This window comes from Pocillopora damicornis, chromosome 4, assembly GCF_964200805.1.
Source record: "Pocillopora damicornis chromosome 4, jaPocDami1.2, whole genome shotgun sequence".
NCBI classification, from domain to species: Eukaryota; Metazoa; Cnidaria; class Anthozoa; order Scleractinia; family Pocilloporidae; genus Pocillopora; species Pocillopora damicornis.
The window spans coordinates 10,058,447-10,079,460 of record NC_142673.1 but is presented as its reverse complement, the minus strand read 5'-3'; the positions used below and the strand labels follow the sequence as shown (position 1 = coordinate 10,079,460).

The window sequence follows — 21,014 nt, the reverse complement described above, 5'->3', positions numbered from 1 at the left end:
ATGGCTAACACTATGCTAGCACTTTCATACGAGTGTTTAAAATTAGATCAAGGCGTAAAAGCTGGAAACGCCCATTTCTATAATTATATGAAGTTTGATTTGTTTTGTTCATTTTATAGACTGCATGCTAAGCACAGAATAGATATGATGATGAATTTCCTTCTCAGCACATAGTTTGCCTGGTGAATCAAGTTTAGGTTTCTCCCGATTATGATTTGATCGCTTTTGCCCATAGATATGAAAAGATAAGTCGGGTTTACTTGAAGCTCTATCGAGACCTGTTTCGAACCGGCCGATCTGGTTTCAACGCAAGACTCGTTGATTTGGTGGTACCTGTGCAAAACAGAGAATTTGAAGGACCACAGAACAAACAACTTTTTTTCTTACCTCCTTTTTATCTCAAATTGTAATATACATAAAAAAATATCACACTTAGAGAGCATTCAAAATCTGTTCGCAACAACACAAAACGCAAACAGAAAAGATGTGATTTTTTAGCGCTGTTCAATCAATTTCATCTGAGTAAAAAAAACAATGTTCCCTAGAGCTCAAAATATTTTCTTGACCTACCCACGCTTCAATGACCATTCCTTAAATATCACAGAAACACCTCGAAACAGTGCGCTCCTTGAATATCATCAATTATTAATTCACCGATGGATTTTATTCTTGTCTTTAAAGCCACGCTTCTTTTTAATTCGTTCTCGGAACAATTCATTGACAAAATAAAACAAAATCATTTCAATAAACGTATGTAGTCATGAAAGCTATACTTCAAAAGAAAGCAAGCAAAATGTTTATGAATTCAACGCCAGGCACTGTACATATCTGTATTCAAGTGTTTGCACAGATTCAGACACGGAATTGAGTTGTATAAAAAAAACGAATATCAAGATCTAAATGATATCCTAAACAAAAGGTAGGAATAGATATATACACATTAATGCATACATATCGAAGACTAGCGCTTCATTTAGAAAGTACAATTTATTTTGAATCATAATATTCCGATCCTCCTATTACACTAACGACATGCTGCTTATATATACTTTCCAGATAACATAATCTCGCAAACTGGGTCCGTTCACCTCCGCCGGTTTTTCAAATCACAATCGGTTCAGTCTTGTTGAAGACTTATGAGAGCTTTAGGGTTGGTTTAAGGTTGTTTTAAGGTTACTATGAGTTTTTACAAAACTAGTGCTGTGTCTAAATATGCCGACGCGACTAAACCTCATAAATTTGCGATTATGCTTCACTTTGAAGCGAGCCATAATCTGCGCATAATTAACTAAATCCAAAATTTGTCACTATATCGATAATGATATCTTGGTATCGAGTTCATTAATCTGAGCAGTACAAGGCCCCGTAAAGTACTTAAACTTGAGGCCATCTGAGATGCGTAGAGTTTGACCATTCTTCAAGGAAACTACTGAGGGAATACATTGTTTGGGTAGAAGAACAAACTATCGAACCGCATGTGGTTAGAATTCTTATTTCTGGTCATTAACGAGTTTTTTTTATGTTTTTCACATGCACAAGATGTTCAGTAATATAATGGTGGAATTTTGTCTAAAAAACTGCTGTCGGTGTCAGTCAAAGATTTTGACCGACTGTCCGGGTAGATTGAATAACCTTCATCTTTTCTAGTAATATTGGGAACAAGATGGCCAGGAGCTGAAATTATGTAACTTCAGTAGATATAAATACAGCAGGTCACAACAGCTTAAGTAAGAGACTAGTAAACACAACCACTTATGTGCAAGCTTAAAAGTTTTTAAATACTCTAAAAGGTTTGCTAGAACCATGATGTTCTGGAGTTACAATGTTTCTCGAGAGCGGAGAGTATGTTCATAAGACAAACAGTAAATTTATACAGAGTTACAGAACTGGACTGGTGACTGACGGAATAGAAACAGAAAGTCAATCAAATGTATCAAAATGTTTACCCGAACAAAGAACGTTTCATTTGAGCCAGTTCCATAGATTGGTGGTGTACCGGAATTTTGACGTCGACAAACATCGATCATAATCTGCTCTATTTATTTTCCTGAAGTCTATAAAGAATAAAACAGGCCAAGGAAAGTCGGATATGTCGACAAGTGGCAACAGAACCTCCGGAGAAATAAAAGGTAAAGTTATTATCTTATACATGACAAATATAAAAAACATAAATTGCCAACTGACGAAGTTAATTTGATTTCTGGGTGGCGCCCTTTAGTTTCACGTGAATCGTCCCTCCATTAGCCCCAGATTCGACTACTTACAACTCACTAATGCTTTGTATTTTCTGTCAATAATAACTAATGAAGAGGACCATGATAAATGTGATGGTGAAGATGCAAATTGTTATAGTCAACAATTTCTAGTTTTGTTTGTGAACGACTCTGACATTTCTAAAACTGTGATGATTTTCTAAAACAGTCGTAAAGCTCTGTGGTAAATAAAACCACACAGTCAAGTAGACAACCATGGCTAAATAATTCGTTCATGACAGTGATATTCTATCCCAAAAGGTCTCGAGGAAGATGCAAGGTTAGAAATGGGTGAAATGAATGCTAGGAGTTTACTGACAAATACCCCTGAGGAGAACAAAGAAAAAAAATCTCCGTCGAGATTCAACTGGCTTAGAAAACGATCTCCAAATTCAACGGCCGACGAAAATTCAAAACCGACCAAGAATGCCTGCGAGCCCTCAGTATCAACATCAAGGTGAGAAACGTTATCTAGTTTTAGTTTTTAACTGGTCCTGAACGGGAATTTGATTACTGCCTCTTCCTTTCAAATAGGAGGTTTTTTCGGTTTCTACAATTTCTTTTTATTCTTTTCTTCTCAAATTCTCGTACACTTTATGGCAGAGTACAAGCCACCTCTACCCCTCCTACCCCTCCCCCTCTCCACCTCTTCTGTTCACCGACAAAGACAAGGAAAGCGCTTCATCTTTAGTTTAACCTGTAGTTCACTATTTACAGTGAGTCGCCGAATAAGACGCAAACAGAGGAGGTGTTTACAGATGTATTTGAGAACATTCAACTACAATTAGAAGTTATTAAGGGTGTAAAGGAAAAGCCATGGACTATGGACAGGAAATTACAAATTATCAGGTGAACACAGGAGACAAATCTTCACAGCCACTGATAACTTTACAGCAAGATGAGATTCAGTCAAGCACAGCCTAATAGATATGAAATCTATCTTTCAGTCAAGATTCTCCAACAAAGGCCGCCTCATACGTGCTTGATGATCTTTTTATTTACTAAAAATGGTCAAGGCCGGAATATTCTCTCGCCATGTAATAGCACTGCGCGCTTTACCTTTACCTTCCGGCATCGTTTTCATAAAAGTTATCATGATATTCTTGTCATTTTCTCGGTGTTTTCATGTGGTCATCTTTTGATTTAAGTGTTTTTGGAATACTTTCCTATTACAATGCCCCAGTGCACACCCTAGAAGAACCTAGAGGGTCCCCACTAGAGGCATGTGGTAAAATTAGGTATTCCAACGTAAACATGCCCATTTTGGCCGCGTGCCAAATATAACAGGGACATGAGGTGTAAAGATCTTTGGTACAGCTAATGTAGACCAATCTGGGCTAGTTGTATTTAATTCGTTTGGCAAATCTGCACCCCAGAGCCAACAATTTCTCTCAGCCAAAAGCGATTGAAATTTTATGTCTATAAGAATTCTTATGATCAACTCGTTTGTATTATATGCTTGTTCTTCTTCCTCTAACACTTATTTGAACAGAAACGCCAAAAACTACGTGGAACAGCATTCAGGTGATCTGAACAGACTGCAGCATTTAAAGGAGTCTCGGATAAGGGTATGTAATAGACATTGTGTGGAATAGGTCAGTTATGATTGGTCAATAAGTAAAATACTTGATTCTTACCATCAGTCATCTATCCTGATCGGACTGCTGCTACGATTCCAAACCGGCTCAGCGACTCAAAATTAACCTGAAAAGTTTTTTTTTAAAATTTCAATTACGCAGTTATAGATTAAGTGGTAAGACACTACGGATTTTCTGTTTCAACCGCAGCCAGGTTTGCGTATCAGTGTTCACGAACCATTGCATCCTGTTCCGGCTCTCAGCCAATGACGACGAAAGGAGGGATGGGCGAATGACAATCGGTGGTTGTGGTTGTGGTTGTCAGGGGAACGGCTCTTTATCTAGTATATTTTTCTCTTTGAGTGTTCCCCCTTGTTTTTTTGCCCAATTTTTCCAGACTGGGACAACTGCAAACCACCTCAAAGACTTTATTTAGCGCTCCTCTCAAGCGTTTTTATCTTTTTATTCTTGTTTTGTTTTTATGTTGATTTGTTCGCATGTCTTGTCCATCATCATTCTCCATGAAGCTATTGCTGTTGTCACTGAGTAATGAACTTCTTTTCTTATTGACTTCAGCTTTTTCGACAAATTAAAAGACAGTTCCAAAACTTCATCGTGTTCTTCATTCCTTGGGAAAAGAGGATTAAAAATATTCAAGGTTTGTAGCCACAAAATTTTTATGATTAACTAAAATAACGAACTACACATTTTGGGTTTAGTGTGATCCTGTAGAGCGGTTATCAACGACAAGGACGTACTTACAGCTTCCTAATCGATGAATTGTTGGGAAATCATCAGCATTGCTTTCAGAGTGTCCCTGAACCATAGAAGAGTTGATGCATTGGTGGAAAAAAACTAATGAATAAGCATGAAGTACAATTCCTTTTTATCCTTTTTGTTACCTTGGAATGTTTCAATATGCAAAAGAAGGGTCGCAACATTTCTTACCCTCTTACAGTCATAAAGGTTCTACACATTCCATAAAGATTCCTTAGATGATGGAAAAAATGAACTTTGAAGAAATAAGAAAGGTGGAGATTGTCTCCAATACTGTGGTCTCCTATTGTTTTCCTTGAGTGAATAATCTCGAGAAAACTAGTAATCAAATAACACGCCACTAGGAAGAAGTTTTTGTTACTTTCTCAAACAATAGCGTGTTTTTCCTTCAGGACATTTTGGGGCTGGCATCGGTTCTTTTTTTCTTTTTTTACGTTCTTTGGCGTGGATCAACTTCATTTTGTTAACCTTTATAACGATCTTCGTTATAGTTCCACAGGTAAGCTTCAGAGTACATTACCTTCTTTGTAAATTTTAACTTAGAAAATTATACTACCTCTGTAAACATTCACCATCATGTTAAAAGAAATCTCCATTTCCTCTGACTGAAATTTGCAATCTTGCTACGCTTTCTTATCAGCGTTTCTAATCGTAACATTCCACCGTTAATGTTCTGATCGAGTTAATTTCTCTCGCGGATATTGGTAAAATTATTAATTCTTGTAAGCGTGAATCACGAATTTGTTCCCAGATAATGAATGATAATCTTCTTGAGTTTGTTTTTCAGCTCATGAGTCCTTCGACAGCTCTGAGTATTCCTGAGAGTGAGAGACACACAGCACAGCGTCTTACAGCAGTTCTTGATGCCAAGGTAAAGTCTTAAACCAAGTCTCTTGATGCGAAGGTAAAGTCTTAACCCAAGTCTCTTGGTGCTGTTTTTACTAATCTCGGCGTTGGTTGTAGCAGTTTTATTTAGCGATCAACTGTTGAATCTTTAGTCAACCCTCTGACCGCTAAAAGTGACTAGCATCTAATTTCTCCTTACAATATCGGCCCCGAATCACACAATAAGGTCACGAGAATATAGAAAAAACCAGCAACGAAAGAAGCCCTCGATTGCTAAACAAATTCTCCTGGTCAGCACCTCAGGAAATGTATAGAAAACAGTATGGAGAATATGCCTGGTGATGTTAGCCTGTAAGGAGCTAAGACTTCAGGATTATGGATCACTGAAAGAAATGAATGAGGTGACGATTGACTATGTTAGGTCATCACCTTTGAAATTTTACATTCAATTCATTCTGGAGTGTACACATAATACGTTATAGAAAAAAAACAGGAGATGTTAATTAGACTTAAAAATCAAGCATTTTTCTAACAAAGTACCATCATTACAATTTTTATCCCCACAGGGATATCTGGAATATTCCTTTTTGTTTTACGGCTATTATGGAAATGAGAACATCCAGGTGGGCGTGGTCGAGTATCCCTTGCCGGTGGCCTACTTCGCGGTTTTCATGGTCATTTATCTCTTCAGTATCATTACTGTGCTCCGAGCGTAAGTATTGTGTACTAATTAATGTCCAGCTGATAAGCAGGCTACTCATAGTTATCAAGATACACGAGAGATGGAACTGATCTGGATCCGAGGAGGATTTTGGGCTTGGTTTTCCCAATTGTTCTCTTTCACCCGCCGTTGGTAACAATTTTCCCGACGTTTACCACTCCTGACACGAACTTCGGATCTTGTCAAGGACAAGACAAATTTGTTACAGGGGTGGAGTTATAGAAGAACTCATATCTCTAAAAACAAAAATACAGTTTACATAACCTTGATTTTTACCTTGCAGTATCACTCACGAACAGAGTCTAGTGAAGTCTTCAGGTCAAAATGATCAATATCCATTCGGCTGGCGTGTGTTTTCAGCTTGGGATTTTCTTATCACAGAGCGAGAGACTGCGGAGAATAAATTAGCCTCCCTTACTACTGCTATTAAAGTAAGCCTGTCGTCTAATCTTTTGGTAAAACTGAACTCCTTTTTGACTAAGTCACGTTATAAATCGTATCTTTGTTTGAAAACATAGAAATTAGCAGCAATGTTGGATGAAATATCGCAGACAACATTTCTCGAAATATAGGCTTTACCGAATGACTGTCAAATATATCCAAGGAATTTTTTTGTACTACGGGTATATGGCGTCTTCTGTAAACTTTATAGTTGCAAATGTGCAGGTTCACCAATGAGGAGTGAACTAGCTTTGACTTTCTACGGGAACGTTTCAATTCCTCACCATCTTGTTACAAAGGTAATCAATACTTTCCGATGGTGTCGACGATTCATGCCATTCGTAATCTCATTTAACTCGTATCTTTTTATTGTTTATTTTTAATTTCCCACAGGAACAAATGGTTGAGGCAGTGGAAAAAGGGAAAACGATAAATAAGTAAGTTTTATATATAACACGTAACGCTACACGAGTTTCATATGGACCAAAATGTAGCTGTTATTCATTACAGTCCGGCTGCTTTTGTTCCCTTGACCCTAATATCAATACTTCAGGTGCCATATCACTAAGCTACAAGAGATTCGTGATAGCTTTAATCAGCGGCAAAAGTTATTAGATCATTCAATAAATGAACGCATTGCCACGCACTCTATTTCAGGAAAACCCTCATCACCCTCCGTGTATGTGCAAATGTGCTGGTTCTGGGCGTTTTAAGCGCAAGTGCGTACTTGATATACTTGGTGGTTAAGCGTTCAGATGAAAGAGACAAGGAAGGAAGACCACCCACTGTGTTAGAGCAGTATGAGGTAACTTAACACTATACTCCCTAACATCAGTCTGTATATTCTCCCTGCTGTTCTCTATACATTTCCCAGGGTGCTGACAAGGAGAATTTGTTCAACAATCAGGAGCTTCTTTAGACATCATTTCCTTTATTCTCCACACCTTAATGTTTGATTCAGGGCTGACAAATTTAGATACTATTCACTCATAGGGTCAAAAGGTTAAAACGAACATATCCGCCAAAAACTTAGCCCACTTGCATGGCACTGTTTACAACTATGGCCCAGTATTCCGAGATAGCATTGGTTTTGCTTTACTTTGCTCTATGATTGGTCCAGAAAACTCATGCCACTCTCTAGACCAATCAAATGCGAAACTAAAAGCAATCACGACTTGGTCGCCCGCGTGTTCCGCACTTTAAGCAGTTTGTTTTTTTTCTACTTTAAGTATATTCAGTTCCTCTGATTTTACAGTTATGATCACGTTAGTCTTGCAATTGCGAAACTCAATTAAAAAGCACTCTATTCAACGTTAATGATATTAGCCCGTTTTCACGCGTGTTTTCGTTTGTTTTTTCAGATCTCTCTCGCAATTACCGGCATGAATGCTGTGTGTCCAGTATTCTTCAAATTGATTTCCATGATGGAGCAGTATCATCCAAGAGTCGCTCTCTACTGGGAGCTAACAAGGTATTAGGAGAATGTCACGAATCCAGCGCCTCTCGATTAGAACTTCATCAGGGATGCGTTGTTAACTCTGCTCACGAAATATCACTCGTCGCATCGAACCTGTTTGTAATTCATCAGAGCTGCGAGTTAAAATAACTTTAAAAAATCTCCCTCAATAAGAGTACTAAGACATTGTCAACTCTGTTTACGAAATACCAGTCCTCGTATTTACACCTTTTTGCAATTCAGTAACTTTAGTTGCGCAGGGAGGTTCTTGGAGCAGTCCGTCAGGAAAACCAAGCAAAACTCTGGCCGCTTTATTTTGTTCTTTTCGCGAAGAATCCGTTTCATTCTCTTTTTAGAATAATGTTCATGTATCTTGGAAATATGTACGTATTGGTCATATCACTCCTTAACAAAATAAATCAGGTAAGAAATTTAAAATTTTGTTTAAGAGAACTGTTATATAAATTATGCAATAGATAAACCAGTCAAATGGTTAGTAATTCATTGGCCTTTCACTCGAAATAGGCGCATAGAGTCTAAGTAAGTTAATCAATCGGAAGACAGTCAGTTATTCAGAGTTAATCAATAGGAAGACAGTCGGTCAGTCGGAGATACTTAATCGAAAGACAGTCGGTTAGTCAGACACCCATTTTGTATCCTGTGAGTCATTCGAATAACGTTCGTTCGATCACTTTTTCTTTTATTCATTCAGTCAGCGGGTAAGCTCAGTCATTCCATAACTCATTTATTAACCCTCTCAGTCAAACAGTCAGTAAGGTGAGCTATCAATCTCGTTCTTGGGCTCTCAATTTTTCATGTCCTCCGGACCGCGAGAGAGGGTGAGGGGACAGAGTAACCGAGTGCTAGTGTGGGAAAGTGTCTCTAGCTCCACTGAAGGGGCGAGAAGAACAGAGGTCCTGAGGACTTGAAGGAGAAGATTCGATTAAGTTAAGGCTAAGAATCAGTCGAGGGAGTGTTTCGTGTCAATCTTCTATATCCCATTTTAACTGTCGTGATTTTTGCTTATTTTCTTTGCAGTCAAAAGTAACTGCCTTGGACGTCTCATCAACAAGTGATGTGATAAACTCGACTGTTATTCCTGTTACCACAGTCACAAAAAACACCACAGATGGTAAGGTGGTGATCATTAACTGATCTTTATTCCCCGAGAGTATAGCTTTGTTTTTCAACAATGATCGCACAATTCTATTTTTCTTCGCGACCGCATCATTCTGAGAAGCGAAACAGTTCAATCAACAGAAGGAGAAAGATATTTGTTGATCATTTGTGAAAGAACCCCTTTTTTTGGACTAAGACATCCGAAGTGATGCGTCTATTATTTTTTTTGGTTTCTTTCAGGCTCACTGTGTTGGGAAACCACAGTTGGTCAGGAGCTGTTTAAATTAACAATTATTGACCTAGTAGCCCTGGTGTTTAGTGTGTTGACCGGTGACTTGTGCGTATCCCTCACCGTCAGATTTCTTAACTGTTTTCAAGGCCGACTCTTGGATCTTGAAAAAATCGTGAGTGGATAACATTTTAATTTTTTGTTGTGTTCATATGAGAGTCATCCTTGTCAAAAGAGGTAAGGTTTTCTTGATTAACGCAAGGGAGACGTATGAATAAATTCCAAAGCTTTCCAAGTTTTATAAGAAAGAAACTTGTTTTTGTTGTATCCTCCTTTGCTGCAGACAAGGGAACTCAAACAAATTGCTCCTTTCTTTCTTTCCTCAGTTAGGTTATCCCGAGTTCAAACTTGCGGAAAATGTATTGCAGCTTATTAACAGCCAGGGACTCATCTGGTAAGTTAAAGAGAGCAAGTTATTTGATTGCCTTTAATAGAGAGCGCCTTATCGCCGCACCACATGAGTTACAGTGAATTGTTGGAGAGAGTACAAAGGGTTATGGTGATGATGATGATATCTTATCAAGAAGCCTAGCGCACTCCCTCTATCTGGCAGCATAATGGTTCGGAAATTGTCTAAAATTCGGCTTTGTAAGACAATTTGTCATGATGGCTTTCGCTTCAACTTCAAGGTGCGATTGCCGTTATCAAACGACGTACGCGCATACGTATTTTCTTCTATTAGCTCTATACTTAGAATCATCTTCTTTTTTTTCAGGATGGGTCTCGTGTTCTCTCCAGGGCTCATTATGCTAAACATCCTGAAGCTAGTTATTATCATGTACCTTAGGAGCTGGGCAGTGATGGTCACTAATGTCCCTCCCAAGAGAATTTTCAAGGCCTCTCACCGGTTCTACTTGGTCCTCCTTCTTGTCATGTTGTTTCTGTGTATGCTGGCTGTAGGATATGCTGCTGTGGAGTAAGTAGAATTCCACAGACTGTAATATAAACTGCTTCTCTGTTTTGTCGTGATTTTTATCACACAATTTCAGTTGTTATCTAAGTTGCCTGAGTTTTTCTTCCATTTCAAGCTCTCCCTTGGTAAGCTGTTTGCAATTCTCGAGTGATTAACTAACTTTTGTTTCTTTTCTGTAGGATAGAACCTTCAAAATGGTGCGGCCCTTTCAGGTGTGAATCTGTCAGCACAATAATTGTTGTAAAATGTTTGTATGGCCAAATAAAATATCGTACCTTGTTGATCAGTTGAATGCCAAAACGAAGACGTACTGTTGTTCGAGAAAAGCTAAACCCTTTCTTTACCGGAAATGAGTTGATACAATCAAAGGATACAGTTTTCTCAAGGGGGAAATTTCTAGCCAAAAAGCATGGTTTTCGTTCTCAATGCAAATCTACCGTTATCTATCTATAACAATCAATGAAACTATGTTGTTGATCAGCATTCCTTTGTTTATCAGTTTTTTATAAATTGCGAGAATTTTAAAGCTATTTCAAGGCATATTTAGTGCAATAGAGTTAATTCAAGGTTTGTTCTAATTTTTATTGACCCTTAGGGGCAAACCCAACATGTACCGGGTACTTACAGAATCCATCGACAATGGCCCCGCTCTGCTAGACACTATAGTTGACTATCTGAGTGGCCCGAGTGTCGTTATCCCAGTGTTCATATTGATGTCGTAAGTACATACGTTGTCGTTAAAAAGGAACCAATCGTTCTTTGCTACTCTCTATATAAATGTCTTCTAAATACAAATATATTCTATTCTTTTTCTGCAAGGATTGCCATCTACTACTATAGGTCGGAAGCAAATTACTTGAGGAGATCCAATCGTGAGCTTGGGTTGCAGTTACAATACGTAAGTGTTTCACATGTGTGCATGATATTTATGAACTAATCGAGCAGGAGAAGACGATAGTGTTTGAGGCCACAGGGAACCCGTGATAGAACTCTACTACATTTAAAACTATGTAAGCATTTCCCGGACAGTCGATCTCAAACATAAGCATGTGCACGATATTTCGCTGCGGAAAGAAGGTGCAGACATTAAAAAAGACGTTGTTGTCAGCTCGAACCTTGATCTGTTATTTTTATCTCCTTTAGCTTTTACACCTTTACTCTTCGTTTTCTATTCATGAAAATTATTACGAAAATTTAGAATTGTTCCCTTATTTTCAATTGGTGAAAAAGTTGTTTTTCCTTTGGCATAGGAGAGGGCAGAGGACAGAAAGAAAACATTCAAACGTGCTTCTGGTAAGAGTCTACATGTTTTGGGGCTTCCATTAATAATCGTTTGCACCCTTATAAAGAGAAAATTAACCGCGACACCGTAAAAAGTAGTTGAACCTTGACGTTATCATTGCTGAATTTATCTCGTTATCAGTTTAATTTCAACCGAGCGTCGAAAAGAATCCTGGATTGCTTTGATTTTGCTCTAATTCGGTCTGTGGTTGTTCTAGAAACTCGTTCGTGCATTAGACCAATCGTGAAAACCAATCGTGACTTGACGTTTCCCCACGCTTTTGATAGTTTGCCTGTTTTTGCATTGAGTCCTCATTGGCTAAGGATGATGTCGACTTTTGCTCCGATTGGCTGCTGGGATTACCATAGTTTTGGTTTTTGGAAACTCAAATAAATAGTGCACTAAAGAAGTAAATAAATAAATGTGGTGGCATGTCACCTCTGTTGACTTTGCGTAATTGCTCTTTTACTTTTTCTTCATCGCCTGCGTCTCCGTGGAAATTCAGAACGCTACAGTAATAATTCTGATGACGACAATGTCCCTTCTCTTCCAAGTGGCCAAACGCGTCATTCAAAAACAAAAAGTAGAAACAAATCTCGTCAGATTTCTGATAACGGAACAAATGATATTAAGGAGCATGAGCCTCCTCGAACAGTAGCGAAGAAATCGTCCCAGATGAAACAATTGCGGCCGCGCGAAGATATGATCCCTATTGTCACATACGATGGAGTTATGGAGGAGACTAGTACCGAAAGTGTCTTAAATAGTACCCAGGACCACCGGCAGGTAAAAGTGATAATTCACCGGACGAGCAGTTCCAGTTCATCAACTGTCTCAAGTGTTAGATCCGTTGATCAGCGGATCACAATTCCAAAGAAGAAACACTTGCGGTCACGTGATCACGTTCATGAGAGTCAAAGATGTCAGAATAACATCGAAAACACCGAAAGTGAAATACAAAATACTGAGAAGAATAGTAGTGGCTCTTCTGTTGAGGAAAGCTCGCATTGTGAAGAATCAATAGCGCTACAAGTTACAGATGAGGTGAAGAACTATAATCAGGGCTGCAAAACTGGCCAACAGACTATTTTAGAAGGTGGTTCATTGGCAGCCATGTTTGATTCTTAGATACAAATTTTGTAAATACATATCATACTTAAAATTGTAGTCAGTTCAAACCAGCTTGTTTTTTGTGTTCCGCTTCATCCACACAAGTAAACTATCCAGTAAACAGAGAAGAATTATATTTATTGATTGCGCAGAGGACGTCAGGACCTCGATTTCCATTCCGGTTTCAACGTCTGAAAAATCGAATTAAATCAATACACATGCTGGGTAATGATAATACTCTGATATTAGTGTTATCCATAACGTTCGAGTAAGTTACTTAACCAGCTGTAAATAAATGCGAATAAAATTTTTCATGAATGAAAACCACACTTTTTGTTATGTCTAATATATAAAAAAACCTTTCTAAGTTTTTAATCGAATGAAATGAACAAGCTCTATCTGAAATCATATAAAGCTTTATTTATGTCGCAGCGATAAACTCTCAAGAAAACAACACATTAAAAGGATAACTCTGTGAAGCTTCCATGTTGAAAATAAACTACCGCCATGCCTTGATTCCATAATTATTTTCTGACACTAAATACACGGGTATGAAACTTGATAAAAGAGTCTTATTGAAAAACGATGACCTATACCCAACCAAAGATTCTGGATACTAAATTTGATTAATAAAGAGTCACTCCTGTCAAAGAAAAGCTGAATCACTTGAATTACAAAGGGTAATAGTACATAGTACTTTAAGGAAGTAAATAGTATATAGTACTATTTATAGTATACTATACGCCGCATATAATTAAAAGAAACATAACACAAAGCAAAAGAGAGTGTAACCACACCCTACGTCCGCCAAAATTTTGGATCCAAAAATCTTAAAGTATTTTATAAAAGATGAAAAAGGCACAAAGAGGGTACAACAACACACAGGTAAAATTTCGTCATATTTCAGAATTTCCACGCTCCTTCATAACGTATTTATCCTCGATTGGCCCATGACCTGTTTCATTCGCTTTTCCTATGTTGTAAGTTTTGAACTCGTTCAAGAAATCATACTTCAGGGGTATAATGTCCCCTTCAAACAAGTATTTTGTTAAAAAAGACACCACAATGAGAATGACAAAAGTAACGATCATAGCGAACGTACGGAATGGAAACAACTGACCCTTAACCTCATCATAAAACGGGTATTTAATGAAGGCGGGGAAACCAATTTTGTCTTCCCCTCCCCCCACGCGTAGCAGGAGCCCTACTATGTAACCCACAACGGAGCCGTAAGTGTTGACGTCTTTCCAAAAGAAACATAAACACCACGGAGGAAACAGGACCACATAGATCAGGTCACTGCACAGATGAAACAAGGCGTAGATGGATTCAACTGACAGAGCCATTCCAGTAGCAGCTGCGCCAACTATTACGACAGCGACTCGCATGGCCCACACGACTTCCTTCTCAGACGCCTAAGAGAATTGAAAGGACTCAAAATTAAAATCTAATTGGGACAGGTTCTATTTCACTCTTTGACTACAAAAATTGATAGGGAGGGCAAACACCAAAATGATGGAAGGTATCTGACCTTTTTTCTGAAGATGGGCCTGTATATGTTATGAGCCAGGATGGTGCTAACAGATAGGAAACTGGAATCGGTAGAAGACATGACTGCAGCAGACACAGCACCCAGGCCAATGAATGAGACAACAGGTGGTGTGAGGTACTGAAGCACCATGGGAAGGATCAATGTTTTATCAAGCTCTACAGAGGCTGTTTGGTTGGTGGTAACACCCTCAAATGGTCTATATGACGTTTGGGTCCAATCTGGATGAAAACAATAAAGCCAATTTAATGTGCAGAAAACTAAGATTGTATTTTAAAAGCATTTATGGAGGATGCCCAGTTGGCTTGCATCTGTTCAAGAGTTTCCAGTTGTACATAAATTTTTCTTAGGTTTCAAAATTGAAAATTAAAAACAAAACGTTTTCAACACGAAGTCATTGTCATAATTTTTACCCGAAGATGATCTAGAGTGGAAAACGTTTGGTTTTTGCTTTTAAATGTATTTTTTAGCGTTGTAAATAACTCACTTTCCAATCTAGTTTTTTGGGGAAATAGCTTAAATTGGTCGACTTGTCGTTGTTCAACAATGCACCTGTGTCGAAACGTTGATTTGAAGCGTATTCCTTATTCAGACTCTGACAAATATGCCATAATAACAACAGGAACCTAGATAAAAAAAAAAGCTTTTGTAGAGACGCAGCAGCCTGGCTGTGAGGGGACTGGACCTCAGATTCAAAGGTGCGGGTTTAACTCTCTTCTAGGATCATTTACGTTGTTTTCTCAATCTGCAAACTTTACTCTCACAATACCTCTCATACAGGGGATCACCTAGCTTTGACCAGGTTCCCTAATCAGGAAGGAAGACATGCGTTTTAGCTGCTCTATGCTACGGTAAGAGCGTTAGGCTCTTGTAGTTATGGGGCAGTTGACCTATGTTTGGCGTAAGTTCTTATCAATGCATTTAAGAGAAGAGGAAGGGGGAAGAAACAGCGGTAGGTGGGGGTAAGTGAGCTCGAGGAAAATCAGAGGGCTCATCCTAGCTGAACTTATCCTGGTCTCCTCAGCATGAACCGACTTAGAGAATTTTACTCCACCCTGGTAGGGTCACCCCCCCCCCCCTTCCTCTTCGCATCTAAGCTCTGGTTAGTATGGTCAGCTTTGTATTTGCTTTCAATTATGGGAATATTGAAGGGGGGAATGGTAGGGATTTTCATAATGCTTCTACCTGTCGAGGCACCAATGGCCCCGATAAGCACTGCAGGGATGGCCATAAGCAGACATCCAATGGAAGCGGTGTAAGAGACTGTTCTAGACGTAGATGGTGATTTGCACGACAAGGCGCGCTGAAAGTAAATTTGCCATGGAAGGCCGCCCCATATCTGCACATTGCAAATGGAAGAAAACGAAAAATTAATCATATATGATTATCAATAACGGAACACGAACGAAAGACTCCTTCTCAAGTTTTTACGGAGCAGAAATGTTCTTGGCCAGTACGTCTTTTCCCTAATCTCAATTGATCTCGTCAGTTAACGTGATCTCAGTGCTTCAAAGAAAACACGAAATATTGTCCTCCTGATACCGCGTACGGTCAGAGATCGAGAAGCTTACCAGTAACAGCGCATAATCCAACCACACTCCGATCTGATCAGTAGGAATCTCTCCAAGCCATTTCCCAGAATCTTCAGATATGCTACTCACTGCTTTGTGTGTCATGGCGAAAGGAATACTGAGCCACTAGTAAGTGAAGTGGAAGAAGTTTCAACAGACAGTCTTCCTAACATGTTCACAGATATCAAGACCTTTATCACAAGTAACAGAGACTACAGGTTTTTAGTGGAGGACCCTTCCAGCTATCTGTTTTCTGGATTACAGCGGGCAAACCAGCCTAAAACCTGATCATAGTGTGAGTGATGCGAATATCAAAAAAAGTGAAACTGCTGGCTGTACTTACCAATCCGATAAAGATGCAGAAGAGTTGAATTACATCAGTATAAACCACTGAGTAAAGTCCGCCAATCAGAGTATAGAAAATGGCGATACACGAAGACACAATAACGGAGGTAAAGCGATCCAAGCCAATAACAACACTCACAGTGGCACCAAGAGCTGACAAGATGGCGCCAGACCAAAATATCTCTCCCAGCAGGGCGGGTATGTATAACAACCCACCCATTATTGCACCATACTTCTCTTGAACAGGGTCAATCATGGTAACGTACTTTCTTTCTCGCATGACTTTTGCAAACAGAAGTCCACCTATAAGATAAAAATAAGAAAATAGTCGCCATTTGTTCCGATTGCACCACAACTGAACAGGAAGGGTGGTGTTTACGGTGTCTTGGCAATGACCTTAGTTGAAGACAAGCCTGATCAGGTAAGATATCCAGCCCTTGGACCCGTTTTTCGGCTCCCCTAGTAGTGAAGATCCCAGAAAAATATTTTCTGGTCGCCGTTTTAACATTTAAGATCGAAATATGAATAGTTTTAAAATTCGAACCATATTGGGAAACGAAACAGAATGAATTGGTTTTAAGCTACGAGCGGCACCTATCTAGAGAGAAAGAGAGATACTTTATTAACCACCATTGCAGCCATAGGCTGAATTACGGGGTATTTACAAATACTGATGATAACAAAAGAGAGAATAAGAAAAATTTTCTACATCTTATAGACATGGCTAAAAATAAAACTGTTCTTCAAACGCTCGGTTTTACATAGGGGGAGAGTGAAATCACTTTTGCGTCTCAGTGCATATTTACAACTCGTCCTTTGGGGGAGGAGGCTAGGGAGATTGTGGGTGGGGTTACAGACGATCTCGTCAAACAGATCGATTGAAATCTTTTCTCTCCTCTCATGAAGTTTCGGTAGGCCAACTGTTTCTAGTGCTACACTATATGAAAGGTCAGGATGGATGATTCTGAATGCCCTTCTTTGGATCCCTAGATTTAGATCAATATTACTTCGGAGTCCTTAAATTTAAAAAATTTTGAGATACAGACCCCAGATCCCCATGCCCATGAAAGCTGTAACAACCGATCGGAAACTAAGGAATAATTTCACGGAAAGCATTAATTTCCGGCGACATAAGCTTTAATGAATTTGGTCGGTGAAATTTGCGAAATGTTTCAATCACGTGGTAAAATCTCTGTTTTGTTACTCACCAAGCCCCAGGCTGATAGCATAGCACCAAGGAGCCTGGGCCCAGACTAGTCCCAGGCTTTTATCATAGAGCACCTCGGCTGTGCCATTGATGTATCCTCCACCGACCCATGTTGCTATGGAAACAAGAAGCTTGTAAGCTTTTGTAAAAACTTAAAGCAATTGAAATTCGGAAATACAACCTCAACAGATCGTTCTGCCAGGCACGTGACGGAAATTGAAACGGTTATTTGTGAAACAGGAAAATAATAAGGTCAACCTTTGGTAAACGATCAACCGTGTCAAAGAGGTTGACTTAAATGAAGTGAAAAAACGTGATCACGAAATTAAAATTGACGACACAATTTATGTCTTAGGGCTTACAACTAAAACAACGCGAAATATATGAGAAGTTTTTGAAGTTCATGTCTGGCCAACAGATGTTGGTGAGCTCAGTGTCTTTCATGACGAATATTCCACGACAAAGTATTAAAATAAGTTTTAATCGATTGGAATTTAAGGTTTCGTAGCTCGATGTAGCAATTTACCGAGTTTCCTGCCTATGCAAAAGCGAGAGTTGAAGTAACCACAAAGGAATTAACACAGACCGGTCGTTTTTCTCGGTGAAGGTGGCGTTTGGAAATTTGACGATTGACCGCTTCATAAATGGTGACCGTTTTCAAAATGAAGTGCCGCTTAATCGGGGTTTGACTGTACAAACAAAGATATTGTCCTAAAATTAAACGGTAGTCTGGACTCTTGATAGTAGACTCATGACTGGAAGTAGTCATACTCAGGTATCCGCACAATTTTGCAAAGTCCATTCAACAACCCAGCTTTGTTTGAAATTGTAGAGGTATTGAGGCATTATGTAGGATATGTATGACATGACACGATGGGCCTGCGAACGGACTTTGGATCCTGGCGCACACATCTGAAAATTGTCCTAAGAGAGGCATTGTCATAATACACTGAAAACTTGCACTTTTTTTTACTAAAACTATTCTTTTATGCTCGGTAAGAGATAAAGCTTGATAAGACATTTTTCTCAAGTTTTCTCTGTTAGTTACCAAGGTTACAGTGGTTCAAAATTTCTGAATTAATAAAAGTGGTAAATACTCTCATGGTATATGTATTTGGTGCGGGGTATTTGCGTATTAGGTAAGAGTATTTATCGTAAGAGTACTCTAAGAACATTCATCGATATGGGTTTCTTCAATCAGTTCTCTTTACGTTTCGCATGAACAAGAAGCACTGTTTTGATTTGATTCTTAGAATAACAAAATAGGTGTACTGTGTTGATCAAAAGTAACAGTCTTTCTATATATTCCACGGCTCTGTAAACTTGCGAACAAAATTTATGTCCACACTTCTAATGGAGACGAATTACGTTTACTAGTAACGTTTTCTTTGAGAAAACTATTTTAATTTTTTCAACACAGCAAAGAAGCTTAAGGCTATTAAGGAATACAACTGTGTATGGAATAGGTAAGTTATCTTTCTTTTTTAGAGAGAAAAGAACATTCTCTCATGACGATGCATCTTCTTACCAAGCCTCATTTTTGTGTAAAATGGACTACAAACATGATTACGTGCCTACACAGGATGCGAAGGGAAAAAGTTGGGAATCACCGTGATTTTTACTCTTCATACGGAAAAACATTGAAATCATTAAAGATTAGAATAAATTTAAACAAGGTATTTGCAACAACAATTATTTTTACGTTAATTTTTGAGGCAGTTGAATAACGAATCAGATATGCTTCTCACAGGTGACGACTGCAATCTTATTGACCTTACGCTCTGCGTTTTATTAACAAATTGCACAATTTTTTACCTGAATTACCTCATTTTGCGTTTTCTCTTTTATTCCTTTTATTCGCTTCAGGATCAATTAAAGAAAATGATGATCAAAATCTTGTAACAACGCAATTAAATTAAGTGATGAAAAATTAAGTGTTACGAAGTGGCTATGAAAATTTCTGCTTTTAATTAAGTCACGCGTACGATTTCAAATCAATTCAGGCCTCTTTGGTCAATAAATTCGTGAAAGAGAATACGTTTCTACGCGTTTTTGCAATAAGCGTTCAGTTCTCACGGGATTTGTTTTAAGTTAATTCGAAAGTACATGGGGTAGTATCTCACATTTGGTGACCGGAATTCAGTTATATTTGCGTGTTTAGAGCTTTGTCACATGATAATTAAATGAACCTGGTTTTCACGCAAGGCTTCACAAAGATAGATAGAGCCTCTCTATGGGTACCCACGGTTTCGTTTTCTTCACGACTTCTTTGCAAATATTCATTTTTTTTATGAAGATCTTCGATTTTCGGATGTTGTTTCGCGGCAGCGACTGTAAACCTCTGTTGACACCTTTGTCAAATCGCAGTGAAATGTGGTCAAATGTCAAAATTCAGAAATAACAGATATTTTCTGTAGTGTTTACCAGTTTTGACAGTTTTATATCTAAGAGTTCAATTTGATCACGCAAATTTTGGTCAATTTTCAGATCTTCGCTTCAATCTTGAGATCTTCGTTTTTTCCGTGATCTTCGCGTCTTTGATTTCTTCGGAAATACCCAAAGAGAGGTTCCACCTTCGCATTACAGAAGCATATGACCTACAATCTTGTGTTCGTGATAATATGTTTAAAAAGCAGGTCATGTCTTAGGTAATATTTTGCGAATGATAAGGTCGCGCTATGACCTTGAGGTGCCTCTGACTCTAAACTTATTTCCTTCGTGTAAAAAAAAATCGAAAAAAAAAAAGCATTTCAAGCAGAAGACTTTAATAAGGTGAAACACCAGATCTCCTTTCTTTCTACAAAACAAAAAGAATAAACTTTGCTTGGCAAAAGTTTGTTCGTTTGTTACAATCGTCACATGTGACTACATCGTGAGACAAACGAAAAACTTAACTTTTAATCAATTGTAATTTGCCTTTTGTCACATTTAAATCTGATGCATCTTTGGGGAAATTTTGGGGTCCATTGCTTTCTTTAGCCATCATGTTGTACTAGAACGAAGATCTCCTTTTTTCAGAAAAGGATTTACCTGTTAGAACATGTGCCTGTAAGGATCGAGTATACCGGTAGAATTCTACACTCTCTAACACTGGAATCATTAAACCTTTTTTTTTTCCTCGCCTTTTTACCATGAAATAATAAGTTTCGACAGTAAGTTTTCTTTTAAGTTGTGGAAAATTGCTTGTTACCTATTCGACCCTCACCATAATCCATAACAACTTACAAAAGACTACAACATTTCAGTACCTGTCAAAGTGAGAGTCCCTATTACCAATCCTAGACTTCTCCCTGCCAACATTGCCTCTTCTTCATTGTCTCTTCGTCTACCACGAACAGCCCACAGGCCAATGCCAAGAATTACCAGATAAAAGAGCACGATTGCAATCGCGCCGGCAATATTAATTTCCGCCATTGGTGCTGAGACTCTGAGGTTGTTCAGTTACCATAAATACGGAAAAGAGAATTAACCTTTGTATAAATATTTGAGTATACGTTTTTCGTCATTGTTACGCAAACGGTAGTGCATATCTGTTTACATTGTTTACATGACAGAAAAC

General features: G+C 38.5%; 2 protein-coding genes across 4 annotated transcripts; one reads left to right on the top strand and one right to left on the bottom strand.

Annotated features, from left to right (window-relative positions):
* Window positions 1–722: 722 nt before the first annotated feature.
* LOC113679996 (transmembrane channel-like protein 3) lies at window positions 723–13,107 on the top strand. Of its 2 annotated transcripts, XM_089202807.1 has the most exons (23): window positions 772–919; window positions 2,054–2,129; window positions 2,514–2,709; window positions 2,970–3,101; window positions 3,745–3,820; window positions 4,406–4,487; window positions 4,999–5,105; window positions 5,394–5,477; window positions 6,019–6,164; window positions 6,457–6,604; window positions 7,008–7,051; window positions 7,272–7,419; window positions 7,976–8,085; window positions 8,427–8,493; window positions 9,109–9,202; window positions 9,430–9,593; window positions 9,805–9,872; window positions 10,194–10,394; window positions 10,571–10,603; window positions 10,987–11,109; window positions 11,211–11,289; window positions 11,642–11,684; window positions 12,179–13,107. In XM_089202807.1, exons 2-23 carry the CDS (start codon window positions 2,090–2,092, stop codon window positions 12,799–12,801), a joined length of 2,808 nt encoding a protein of 935 aa, XP_089058933.1. In that variant the 5' UTR covers window positions 772–919; window positions 2,054–2,089; the 3' UTR covers window positions 12,802–13,107. The 2 variants fall into 2 exon arrangements, with proteins under 2 accessions (XP_027052789.2, XP_089058933.1); XM_027196988.2 differs by having other exon boundaries at window positions 723–2,129.
* LOC113679997 (high-affinity choline transporter 1) lies at window positions 12,901–21,014 on the bottom strand. 2 transcript variants are annotated; one of them, XM_027196989.2, is made up of 7 exons: window positions 20,704–21,014; window positions 17,457–17,570; window positions 16,247–16,551; window positions 15,904–16,029; window positions 15,518–15,671; window positions 14,315–14,553; window positions 12,901–14,198 (listed from the first exon to the last, which is right to left on the bottom strand). In XM_027196989.2, the coding sequence occupies exons 1-7, from the start codon at window positions 20,867–20,869 to the stop codon at window positions 13,680–13,682; spliced, it is 1,623 nt and encodes a 540-aa protein (XP_027052790.2). In that variant the 5' UTR covers window positions 20,870–21,014; the 3' UTR covers window positions 12,901–13,679. The 2 variants fall into 2 exon arrangements, with proteins under 2 accessions (XP_027052790.2, XP_089058934.1); XM_089202808.1 differs by lacking the exon at window positions 17,457–17,570 and having other exon boundaries at window positions 20,704–20,997.